The following is a 13,335-nucleotide window of genomic DNA, read 5'->3' on the forward strand; positions in this document are numbered from 1 at the left end:
AACGGATCAGCAGATTCGGTTCACCAGGATGAGTCGGGAGACAACATATTTTTTTGGCCTCTGTTTAACTAGAAACCTACAAGCGAGATACTATGTACTTCTCTCGTGGCAGCTATAATACAGTGTGTCCCATTTTGAGTCCCCCCAAGGACCCAACAAGTTGAATTAGCTAAAATGTGCTTAATCGATGTAATGGTTTTGGATCCCAAGTATATTTGCATGAAATTCGTTTCAGGCAATTTGGAGTCCATTTAGCAATGTCCGTGGCTGACTAGAGGGCACGATAACTCTTGAACGGATGAACCGATTAATATTTTGTACAAACTTAGTTTAAGTTCGTAGATGAGCCATATCGGTCCACTCCTTCAGGTACCTCCCCCACAAAAGTTAACAAATGTTCGGAAAAATTGTGCGCACCATAACCCTTGAAGGGAGTAACCGAATTGGCCCATACTTGGAAATTGTGAAATTTATATCATACATAGAAGACGGCGAAAAGACCAAATTGATGGTGTCGACGCGCAAAGCGTCCATAGAGCTCGGACCAACTGTGGAAGTTGGTACCTACAATTTTGAGGTAGTCTACCTCGGCACTGCCATAAACACAACAAACAACATCAGTTGTGAAATAAGAAGAAGAATTGTATTGGCCAACAGATGCTACTATGGTCTAAGTAAGCAATTTAAAAACAAAGAGGAAAATTCTTCGAAAGATCTACGGGCCGATTTGCGTTGACGGTGAATATCGACGTCGTATGAACCACGAGCTATATAAGCTATACAAAGACATGCATATAGTTAAACGTATCGAGATGCAACGATTGCGTTGGCTAGGCCATATCATGAGAATGAGCGATGATGAACCCGCTAAAAAGGCGTATGAATACATGCCACATGACGGTGCACGCAGAATCGGCAGGCCTAAGCTTCGATGGAGCATACAAGTGGATGAAGAAATGAAAAGGCGCGGTATTCCAAAAAGTCAAGCGAAAAACAGAGAGGAATGGAGATCTTTTCTTAGTTCGGTCTATGGAACAAATGTTCTGTAATGGGCGAACTAACTAAGTAAGTAAGTACATAGATGAGGTTCCAATATGGACTCTATCGGTTCCAATATGGACTCTATCCTACACAAAATTTAGGAACATTTCAGTTTAAGACCTGCTCGCTTTGATTTTTGTTACAGTCACTCCTTTGGGTTTGTTTGGTTGTCTATAGTGGCTTGATTCATCTGACGATTACTGCGATTTTTCGGGTTCGTACGCATAGTTCCATGATTCGTCCTCTGGGTCCATCTTAACAAAATCTTTGAAAGCACCGCATCTTATTATTTTCTGGCACAACGGCCCTCAGGAAAATCGTTTTTTGGCGAGCGTCGGCCACGATTCAATTCATTAAAGCAGTTTTTCCTAGTGCTGTAGGATGGTCCTTTAACAACATTCAAAGATTTAATTTGATTATCCACGTCGAAAGTTGTGAAAAATTATTGGACAAACATGTTCACAAGTAAATTCAATTTTTTTTTTGCAAAGTGATTTTTTCATGTCACTGTGAACAACTCAACGCATGGTCGTATGTCAAACTGTTCGGAGTACGCATAGGCCAAAAACTCTCAAACTTTCCCAAAAAAAAGTCAAATGACGCCTGGCAACACTGCGTTTTCTAGTGACCCTCTTACGACGATACAAGTTTTTTCATGGGCAAGTCCATACTTCCTGAGAGAATAGCTCGATAGCATTAACATGCATGGTATTATGTGTAGTGGCTGGAGCTCATGAAAATTCTCCAACGAATCAGTCGATTCAGTCCAAAATTTGTACTTCAAATACTTTGTCCAAACTTAGTTTAAGTTTGAAGATGGGCAATATAGGTCCATACATTCCGATACCTCCCCCACAAAAGTTCAAAACGAAAATGGTTGCTAAAATGGTGCGAACAATAACTCTCAAAGCCAGTAACCGAGTTGGTCCATATACTGCAAATTGATTGCATCAATGCTGTGATCCGAATCGATGCCCTCGGGTTATATAATAATGAACATAAACTTTGAAAAGTCCCTGTGTTTAACAATACCACTAAAGATCTATCGCCAGGAAATGGCTTAAGTGTCATAGCACCGTGTGATTAGTTTCTTACAATAATCTGTGTTTGGTTTTGATAAGCAAAATTTATTTCTTTTAAATTTTATCTGTAATGCCAATGAATTAATTAACGTTGTAAAAAGATTATAAAAACATAAAACCCCCATAAGTTATTATAAGCGAAATAACTTTCCAAAAATGTGTGAAAAGAGACAAGGAAACGAAAAAAAAAATAAATGATGAAATAAAAAATAAAATTTAATAAAAACAAAAACTTTGCGTAAAAATTCTAAATCAATTTTTTTATAAATCTGAGTGCAGTTTTATTAATATTTTATTGTATTTTAAAGTCTTATGCCTGATTTAGACTATGCTGGATTTAGCAAATCCAGTGGATTTAAGTTGTCATTTTCATACAACATATGTCAAATAAAACCAGATAATTGCTAAATCCAGCGTAGTCTAAATGGACTTTTAATTCCGTTGTTTTAAAACAGCTTTGTATTTTTTTAGAATAAATAATATTTTTATGTTTATTTGTTGTTTCATTTAGTTTTCCGTTTCATTATTATTTAAATCAAGAGAAAGAACAATAATTAAACTGATTTTTTCTTAAACAAATGAGTTTGTTTTATTACCCACCGCATTTGGAATTCTATAGGCATTTCCTCAGCGAATATAATTAGGTTAGATTATGTTGGGGTTAAATATGAGCAGCCATAATTCATCATAGCTCCTCCACTCGGAGACATTTGATCCATTGTGTTTATCCTGGAAATATGTAAGAGAGTGGATACGAATCGATTTATAGCAGGAGAAAAGAGTGTACAGAGTAGGAAGATTGAAAAATGAAAAAAGAGGAATGTGATTTGTGTTGTTATACACGCAGAGAAGCAAATATGATTGATCCAACAATATTCGAAGAGCAAAATATGTATTGTAAAGATATTGTTAGATTCCGTATGTTGTCAAATCCAACAATAGTTTTGGTCAACTGGACAATATTATTCTCTTTTTTCGACAATTTTATTCTCTTCTCTCGGCATTAAATGTCGTGGTGACAAAACTAGTTTGTTGAGTTTTGTTTGTCTTTTTCTTTCTTCTTTGGGTTTTGATGGTTGAATTACACTGTGCGTCATTTTTTAAGTCATGGTTTATTAACCATATTCTGACACTACAGCGTGATAGAAGACCAAAAATAAGGAGACACGTGTCCCGGCGTTTTTCCCTACCACTTCAACTTTCGCGGTTATGGAACCCAAAGACCTGACGCTTTAATATCAAATGGGATCATTTTGTCAGGCACGTTTCTTCTAAACCGCTAGGAATTTGGTTTTTTAACTTGTGGAAGCAAAGTTCTAGCTTTCGTCCTAAAGAATAATAATTGTGAACACATAAAATCCATTAAACTTCATTTTCAAGGTCAAAATCGTCAAGGTCAAATTTACATTATAATTTTTTCTCGGATTAAAGTCTGCAGATATCAAACCGATCAAAATTGAAGCAAACAACCAACTAAAAAAATGTTATTTAGATTCCAACAGATCACTTTGTATGAGGAGTTCGGAAACTTCTTAGCCTAGCACAAAAAGCGCGGTATAAACAGAAAAAAGTTAAGTGTTTTGGAAACTTCCATCTCTGTTATGAACACATGTTAAATTTTGTTTCGATCTGGCAACTCCTTCATATAGAAACAGGTGTTTAAAAAAGACGCATCCGCAATTTTTTTACAATGGAAAAATTAGAAATGCATGCTGTCATTAAATATTAACATAAAAAAGGTTTATCGGGACAAGAAATTCATAATGATATGGTGAATGTGTTAGGTGAAAGTGCTCCTTCATATGCAACAGTAAAAAATTGGGTTGCTGAATTTAAACGTGGTCGTGGTAGTGGACGTCCAAAAACAGCAACAACAACAGAAATTGTAGCCAAAGTGCATGATATGGTATTAAATGATCGACGAATAAAAGTGCGTGAAATTGCTAATATCATGGGCATCTCAAATGATCGAGTCCATTTAATTTTGCATGAAGAACTACAGATGAAAAAGCTTTCTGCAAGATGGGTGCCGCATTTGTTAACAGTCGATCAAAAACGCATAAGAATGAACATTTCTCAAGCTTGTTTGGATCGTTTTAAGCGAAATAAAATGGATTTTAAGCGTCGTTTCATAACTGTTGATGAGACATGGATCCACCACTATACTCCAGAGACAAAAGAACAATCCAAACAATGGACTGAAGCTGGAGGAAGTGCCCCAAAGAAGGCAAAAACAATTCAATCGGCTGGTAAGTAATGGCAACGGTTTTTTGGGACTTCAAAGGTATTTTATTGATTGACTATCTGCAAAAGGATAAAACAATAAATTCAGAGTACTATTGCAACCTTTTGGATCAATTAAATGTACAAATTCGAGAAAAAAACGTCCTGGCTTACAACACAAAAAAAATTATTTTTCATCAAGACAACGCACCAGCGCACAAGAGTGTTTTTATTTAACAATGGCTAAAATCAACGAATTAAAGTACGAGTTGCTTGACCACCCACCTTATTCTCCTGATTTAGCTCGACTTTTACTTGTTCCCAAATCTAAAAAAATTCCTTGCTGGCAAGCGTTTTACCTCAAATGAAGATGCAATTACAGTTGTAAACCACTATTTTGAAGACCTTGAGGAAAACTATTTTAATCATGGGATAGAATTGCTAGAAAAGCGTTGGACTAAGTGTATTGAAGTTTCAGGAGATTATATTGAAAAATAAAAATATTTTTGAAAAACTAACTATTCTCTTTCATTGATAGGCTAAGAAGTTTCCGAACCGCCCTCGTAGAACATACAAACTCTGTAGAAACGGTTCTTAAGGCCAAAATAGCAAAACAAATGCGATTTTTATCCTCTTTTCTCGGTTTCCGCTCCATAGATAATAAACCGTTCAAAATTCTAGAAAACAATCAACCACAAAAATGTAGCGACGATATTAGCAAACAACTTTTTGAAAAAAAAAAAATGAATAACAGAAAATTGTGGGTGCTTATGTGTGTAAAATACAAAATGTAAACAAAACTGAACTGAATGATACCAAGCAACGGTCTTGACCGGCTTTAACATGGCAAAGCCCAGGATTTATCTCGGTCCCTCTTTCATCTCAAGTGGACACTGACCTCCCCGTGGTGTCACCTGGGGAGGTGCCTTTAACATCCGTTGAAGGTAGCGAGCTAACATGCGCCGCGCGTTCTCCCATAAGAACGTTAAAAACTTGGGTTGGGCGTTGGGCTAGTAACTCACCCCGTCAAAACACCGCCTACTATGAAAAAACAAAGAAAAAGAAGAAAAAACAAACCCCTCTAAAGTTGACGAACCCCGCAAACGTTTTAAGGACCATGATCTGCGAATCTGCACCTGGAATGTCAGGACTCTCTACAGAGCAGGTGCAATTTGCGCACTGGCGGATGTACTTGACAAGTACAATGCTGATATCGCCTTACAGGAAGTGCGATGGAACCGGGCAGACGTAAAAATAACAAACGATTACACACTGTATTATAGCTGCCATGAAACGAAACATGAGCTAGGTGTTGGATTTATGGTAAATAGGAGGCTTAAAAATCTCGTCTCCAGCTTCACTCCTGTTGATGAGAGAATTGCCACAATCCGAATAAAAGCAAAGTTTTTTAACATCAGCCTCATCTGCGCCCATGCCCCGAAGAGAAAGATGAACAGACCAAGGATATATTCTACGAGCGCCTTGAGAGAGTATATGACCGCTGCCCTGGCCACGACATTAATATTGTTCTAGGAGATTTTAATGCTAAAATTGGAAGGGAAAATATATTCGATCCCACGGTCGGCAAATTCAGTCTTCATGAGGTAACATCCGACAACGGAATGAGGCTGATTGATTTTGCAGCGGCAAAGAACATGGTAGTGAGCAGCACCAGATTCCCACACCTCGACATACACAAGGCTACGTGGATATCCCCGGATGGGAAAACAAAAAATCAGATTGATCATGTGGTGATAGATGGAAGACACTCGTCCAGTGTGTTAGATGTCCGATCGATTCGAGGTGCGAACATCGATTCGGACCATTTCCTTGTGGCAGTCAAGGTACGCTCTCGACATCCAGCACACAGGACGGAAGCTGGATGTCGAGAAGCTGCAAACACAACAGACAGCACAAGCCTACTCCGCTCAACTGACTCGCATGGAAAACAGCACTCCTTGTCCCGATAATGTAGAAGCACGTTGGCAAAGAATAGCCCACTCCCTCCAGACTGCCGCAAAAACCATACTTGGGTACCAAAAACCTCCACCTAAAAATTTATGGTACGATCAGGAGTGTCGTAAAGCTACAGAAGAAAAGAACGCGGCATATAGAGCAACACTGCATTCAGTAGCAACACGAAGAACGAAAGAAACTTATCGGGAGAAGAGGAGAGAGGAAAAGCGTATTTTCAGAAGAAAAAAGAAGGAGCAAGAAAAACGTAAGCGTGAGAAACTCGAGATGTTGAGGAGTCAGAATGAAGTCCGAAAATTTTACCAGAGTGTAAAACACCAGACTGAAGGATATGGTGCAGGCACATTATCCTGCAAGGATGACCAAGGGAATCTGGTAACTGATACAGATAGCGTACTGAGGATCTGGAAGGAGCACTTTATGAAGCTTTTGGTATCGAATATGGATGGCGATGAAGATACCCCAGAACCAATCGTAAATGACAATGTTGAATGTCTACCACCTAGCCAAAGCGAGGTTACGACAGCCATTAATCGGCTGAAAAACAATAAGGCAGCAGGAGCTGATGGACTTCCCGCCGAATTGTTTAAGACCGGTGGCGAAATGCTGGTAAGGAGTATGCAACAGCTAATTTGCGAAATTTGGCAGGAAGAAAGCATACCCAACGATTGGAACCTCAGCCTACTATGTCCCGTACATAAGAAAGGAGACAAAACGGTTTGTGCAAATTACAGAGGTATAAGTCTCCTTCCCATCGCATATAAAGTGTTGTCGAGCATACTGTGTGAACGGTTAAAACCCATGGTCAATGAAATAATCGGGTCATACCAATGCGGTTTTAGACCTGGTAAGTCGACAATTGACCGAATCTTCACAATGCGCCAAATATTGGAGAAGACCCACGAAAGACAAATCGACACATACCACCTATTCGTCGACTATAAGGCCGCGTTCGACAGCCCAATTAGAGCAAAGGTGTTTCAAGCCATGTCTGAGTTTGGTATCCCTGCAAAACTAATTCGACTATGCAGGATGACATTGGCTGACACAAGATCAGCGGTTAAAATAGGAAAGAACCTCTCCGAGCCTTTCAACACAAAACGAGGTTTCAGATAAGGTGACAGTCTATCGTGTGACCTATTTAATATCCTACTGGAAAAGGTCATACGAGATGCGAATATATATACGGCCAGAGACAAAAACAGCACGATATACAATAAAGATGTAATGTTGCTTGCATACGCAGATGACATAGACATAATAGGTAGATCAGCGCGCGCCGTAACAGCCACCTTTGGAAAAATTGAAAAAGAGTCTGCCAAAGTGGGTCTGGCAGTCAACGGCGATAAGACGAAGTTTATGCTATCAACACGCAAGTCGTCCAGTAGACTCGGACCAACTGTGGATGTTGATAATTATAAATTTGAGATAGTAAATGACTTTATCTACCTCGGCACCGCCATAAATAAAATCAACAATATAAGCCTTGAAATAAAGAGAAGAATAATATTGGCCAACTGATGCTACTTTGGTCTAAGTAAACAGTTTAAAAGTAAAACCACCTCTCGTTAAACAAAACTTACGCTCTACCAGACACTGATACTACCCGTACTTATGTATGGATCTGAAGCATGGGTACTTGCGAAAGCAGATGAGGCAGAACTTGGTGTGTTTGGGAGAAAAATTCTTCGAAAGATTTATGGACCAATATGCGTTGACGGTGAATACCGACGTCGTATGAACCACGAGCTATGTTTACCCGCCGACCGACATCGATATAGTAAAACGTATCAAACTACAACGATTGCGTTGGCTTGGCCATGTCAGCAGGATGGATAAAGATGCCCCCGCCAAAAAGGCATTTGAATACGAGCCACTCGACGGTATACGCCCCAAGGGAAGTCCAAAACTCCGATGGAAGGACCAAGTTGAAGAAGATATCACAGAACATGGCATCCAAAATTGGAGAAGTAAAGTAAAAGATCGGTGCGTTTGGAAATCTATTCTTAGTTCGGCTTATGGAACAAGACGTTCTGTTTAATACAAAAGCCATCTAAGTAAGTAAGTAAGTAAAGTAAACAAAACTAGACGTCACTCCTTATGATACGTGAATGACGTGCGGAACTAGATTGGCAATTGTTCTTTCCTAAATCGTTCCTTCGTTTGGTCGATGCTCAACTGTAATGAATCTTTAAATTTTCAATGAATCTTTAAATTGAACTAGTTCGTTCGTGAACTATACAGTTAAATCAGCAAAACTGGACCATGTATTGTGCTCATCAATACACGTAATATCATACGTGACATTTATACCAAACATTCTAGATTATGATAGTTCCTACCATCGCACTGTGGTCGAAATCACTGATCTAGCGGCGCGAAATTAATAACTTGGACGAATAGAGATATCTTTCTGAAATTTTGCACAAACTAAGTGTGTGTTCGTGGGTAATAATGGACTAAATAACAAAAACATTGACTAATATTTTGGTATAGCCCCCATATAACGGTACCTCCTGATATTCGGTATTTTGAGGATTACAGCCACACTTTCCTTCCAAATTAGTTGTAATTTGGTACTTAGGGTTTCTAGTGATCACTAAACCTTTCCAATAAAAATTGTGGACATAGGTTCACGTTATAATCTGATGCATCAAAATTTCTTGCACTTGACAGTTAATAACTGAGTGAATATTTACAACACCAAAAAAAGTGAAAACTAAATTTTAGTCAGCAGAGTGTCTGTAATCGATACAATGGAACCCATTTCACAATTTTATACTTTGATTTTTTTGACTTTCGCGCCGCTAGGTCAATGGTTTCGACCAGTGTGCATCGGTATTGTTAATGATTTTTGCAATATTTCGGAATTTGCCCATAGTCATTTACATGCTCTGGAGAAGCGGACAAGAATCACAGTTATGGAATTCATAGTCACCTAATAGTATCTGCCTAATGCTTCTAAGCATGGGGCAGCGACATAGCAGATGCTCGAGAGTCTCTATTTCCTCTTCAGCCTCACAGAGCCAGCAATATCGATGTTGGTTCCATTCCACTACTAAGTGAGAGTAAGGACGAATTTCTACGTCTCGACATAATTGGCCAGATTAGTTTCGCAATCGGCGATCGGAGAAAAACTTTGTGAGATCACCAATAAAAGTGACACAACGGCGGTTTCACAAGACCTTTACAGGAATGCTTTCGGACTGTAAGCCTGTACGTGCCAGTTCGTCAGCGATTTCGTAGGATACTCTAATGCCCCAGGAGTGACGGGTGCCACACTTGAATCTCATTGAGTCTTATTGCATTAATGGAGGTTAGTAATTGATCTGCTACATCCAATGGTTGGAGGTTTAGGATTGCATTTAAAGCCGCCTGTGGTGTACTTCTGACAGCTCCAATGCTGAGCATTGACGCTGCTCATTGAGCGTTTGCTACCTTAGCCAGGTATGTTCCAGTTTCGAGCGATTTTCACCAGACAATAGGTTAAGATTGGACAAACCACAGTTATACACAACCAGTGTATTATGTGTTGTTTTGAGTCCATAGCTTTTACCTATCGAGTTCTTCTAAGAGTAGAGTCCAATTAAGCCTTTCTTAGCCCGTTCCTCAGAATTCCTTTTCCATCTTAGCTGATGATCAAGAATTACTCCAAGGTACTTGGCTTCCAGAGAAAGACTTAAAGCCAGTCCGTTTAATATGGGAAGTGGATTTTTTCTTTCTGGTGCGGATTTTTTCTTTCTGGTGAAGAAGACAAGCTCTGCATCTGACGGATTTACGGCTAGACCGTTTCGATGAGCCCAATTCTAGCTCTTAACGAGGTCATCTGCATTAGTTTAGACAGAGTAGATGGAAATTTCCCACTGATGAGAATGACAACGTCATAAGCGTAGGTAATAATTTTCATTCCGTTAATCACCAGGAACTATAGAAGAGGTTGTGTACCCCTGTTGACAGTCTTAAGTCTAAGTGTGAGTTAATAATTCTGCTTTCCAATGTCCTGTCAATCCCTTCAATATGGAGAGAGGAGATAATAAGATAAGATTGCGCATTGTGTATTGACTCGAGTTTGACATGGTTAAAAGCCCCCTGTAAGAAGAACGGCGCTGGGGCAAAATTCGAGTCAACATTTTCTTCTCGATGTGTGACCTACACAGAAAAAATGACATAATACAAGGTTAAACTGACCACATCCGTTGTCGATAGTGTATCAACACCGTTTGTAGTCGAAATGAGCACGCCGTTGTCAATTTGACAACGAGATGGTTTCAACGGTTTCGAGAATTGACAACGTACCGTGGTCAAAGTGAACACGTTCGTGGTCGAAATATTAAAAATTGTGCACACATGTGCTCGTATTGACACCTTAGCGGTCAGATAAAAAATAACAAAAAAATCGCAATTTCGATAGATTTGCTCCTAGTATAAGCGTGCTGCGCTTTTCTTATTAAATTAGGGTTAAGGTTTGATCTGATTTCTAGGTCTAGTATCCTTTCCAAAACTTTCAACAGAAAAGAAGAAAGGCTAATTGGTCGGTAGGTAGTCTTTGGGTTAAGAGTGGCTTGGTTTCTCAGTCTTGGAAATATAGGTCACGCTTACTTCTTTCCACAGACTCGGTATGTATGATAACAACAGACAGGCCCTATATATATCCCTTAGATATGTAACCAGGGCAGGAAACGCAAACTACAGCTTCGCTGGGTAGCTCCCATCCGTTCCAGCGGATTTATAAGGCTGGTATGCGTTTATCACCCATACAATCTTAGGATCACTGATCAACTTGTTGACGAGATTCACTTCTTCGTCTGTGCGAGTGGGACATCCACAAAACGATTTCGTGGTTTTAGGATCCTTCGAGAGTATCTTGCGGAATCTGGATGCCGCATTAACTCCCTCTAACGACTAGCTGAAGTTTACCCAAGAGTTCACCTTATATGAATCTCAATCCGCATTAAGTTTGGTCTTAATTGTCCTATTATATGTCCTCTTGCTAATACTTCTAATATTGCTCAGGCGGTATCGAGTTAAGATATTTTAATATCCATTTAGAATATGTTCCCTAAGAGAGGGTAGCTCGAAGCCACAGCCCAGGTTTTATCGTTTTTATGTTAGTTAACTACATTTAGCGGGCAATACCGGAAGCGTGACACCAAGATTATTTCTGAAATCTTCTATTTTAATAAAGACATTAGGTCTGTTCGATAACCCAAACATTTGTACAAACTTTTACAAAATGCTATACGATAACAAACTTGTTCAGTAAAAAAGAATTGAAAATTAGTTGCAAATACTCGTAAGAACTTGTGTTGCGAAGTTATCGAACAGTCCTATTATCATTCCATACTTACAGCTAGCCAAATAAGAGGTATTTAAAAAAACACATTTTAAACATTCTTTAAATATTTTTTTTATTCACCTACATTCCAGTTTCCTTCCTTTTACATTACCAATTTGAATAAATAAATAATTAAAAAAAATTAACAATAGTTTAATAAATACTTTTAAAAATAATTGGGATTTCCTAGTACATTGTCAATTCAATTTAAGGTAAGTAAAAAGCGCTATGCGTGATATTTCGTTTAATTTTTTTCATTTTTGTTATTATTCTTAAAATTTAATTTTCTACAATTTCTTTTTATTTTGTTATAACTTATTGATGCTTATTAAATATTATTGTAACCATTTGTTATAATGTCTTCTTATATATTTTATTTAATTATTTTTTCTGTTGTTTGTGACATTCTATTTGTCCTGTCATTTCATTGTCTACAATTTGTTTTTATTAGGTTTTTGTTTTTCTTTTTCAATAGATGGAAAATAGCTGATATTTGAAAGTCGAAAGCTTTTATTTTCCATTAACGCACTAAATTTTAAATAAAAAATATATTTAAATAATTTAACTACAATATGTGTATATGCGTGTGTATATAAAGAGAGAAATGCATTGTAAAACTAGCGTTGTTTTAATGGACGAGAGTAGTTTTCTTGAGAGAGGGGGTTATTCACATCAAATATGATTCAATGAAAAATGAAAAGGATGTCACTTGTTTTTTCCAATTTACTAAATTTTAAATCAAATATGTATATGTTGAGAATATTTTTGTAAAAGTTCACACTATGTAAACAACCCCCTGTCATCTGATAAGAGAGCGAGCGAAAGGGATGTGTTGTTAGCAGCTTAGCAATTTGTTTTCCCGGTTTTTTCTTTCTTTTGCAAATCCTTATTTTCGTTTATTTTTTTGATTGTTGTTGTCTGTCAAAAGAAGCGTGTGATATATAAGTCACTCTCTTCTAGGGGAGAGTTATAGTCTTTTTTTGTCAATTGTGATGCGAGGAAATTGCTTCAGTGATGTGTTGTTATTTACATTATTCAAGGCGAAGGAGGTTTTCCCAACAACAAGACCGGCTCTTCCGGGATATCCTCTTCATTCGATCGGGCTATGTTGAAATAAGATGTAGCACTATAATTGAAGAGTTCAAAGTCATATCTGTAAAAAAAGGAATACAAATTAAATGTTAATAAAATTGAATAAAATTGTCCAAAATACGCAGACCTATCAGCCTATTCTCATGTCAACTAAAAACTCTAGAAAGCCCTTGAAATTAAGGCCAAATAACCAATTACCTCAATCAGTCCCACCAAACATGCCTGTACTAAAGGTAAATGGATTGAAACTGCACTGAATGAATTTTGTTCCAAAATTTTTACTATTAGGGCGAAGATAACTTTTAATATTTATTTTAACCCGAACTCACATAATCCCATTACCAGACATATCGGCTGCGAAGTGGTTTGTCTGTCTTTGTATATATTAAAAATTTGGGAAGAAGTACTTCCTTCCTCTTGGAATGAAGTTATCCTGATAAAAATGCCAAAAAGGGGGGACCCCAAAAATTGCAACAATTACAGGGGAATCACATTTGTAACGTAACCGTTACATTACCAAACCGCCTCTCTGACATTACATCCAGTATCAATACAAAAGTACCTTATTTGTGCATGCATAATCCCAAC

General features: G+C 38.0%; 1 protein-coding gene across 19 annotated transcripts in view; it reads right to left on the bottom strand.

The window, feature by feature from the left end:
* Positions 1 to 11,711: 11,711 nt before the first annotated feature.
* LOC141403990 (carbohydrate sulfotransferase 11) overlaps positions 11,712 to 13,335 on the bottom strand; it is a 110,449-nt gene continuing 108,825 nt past the window's right edge. For all 19 annotated transcript variants that reach the window (XM_073987151.1, XM_073987142.1, XM_073987147.1 and 16 more), the window contains one exon: positions 11,712 to 12,808. In XM_073987151.1, the coding sequence (XP_073843252.1) occupies positions 12,691 to 12,808 (118 nt within the window). In that variant the 3' untranslated portion in view covers positions 11,712 to 12,690. The remainder of the gene's footprint in view (positions 12,809 to 13,335) is intronic.

This window comes from Musca autumnalis, unplaced genomic scaffold (genome assembly GCF_047663935.1).
Source record: "Musca autumnalis isolate F117 unplaced genomic scaffold, ASM4766393v1 scaffold_4, whole genome shotgun sequence".
NCBI lineage: Eukaryota > Metazoa > Arthropoda > Insecta > Diptera > Muscidae > Musca > Musca autumnalis.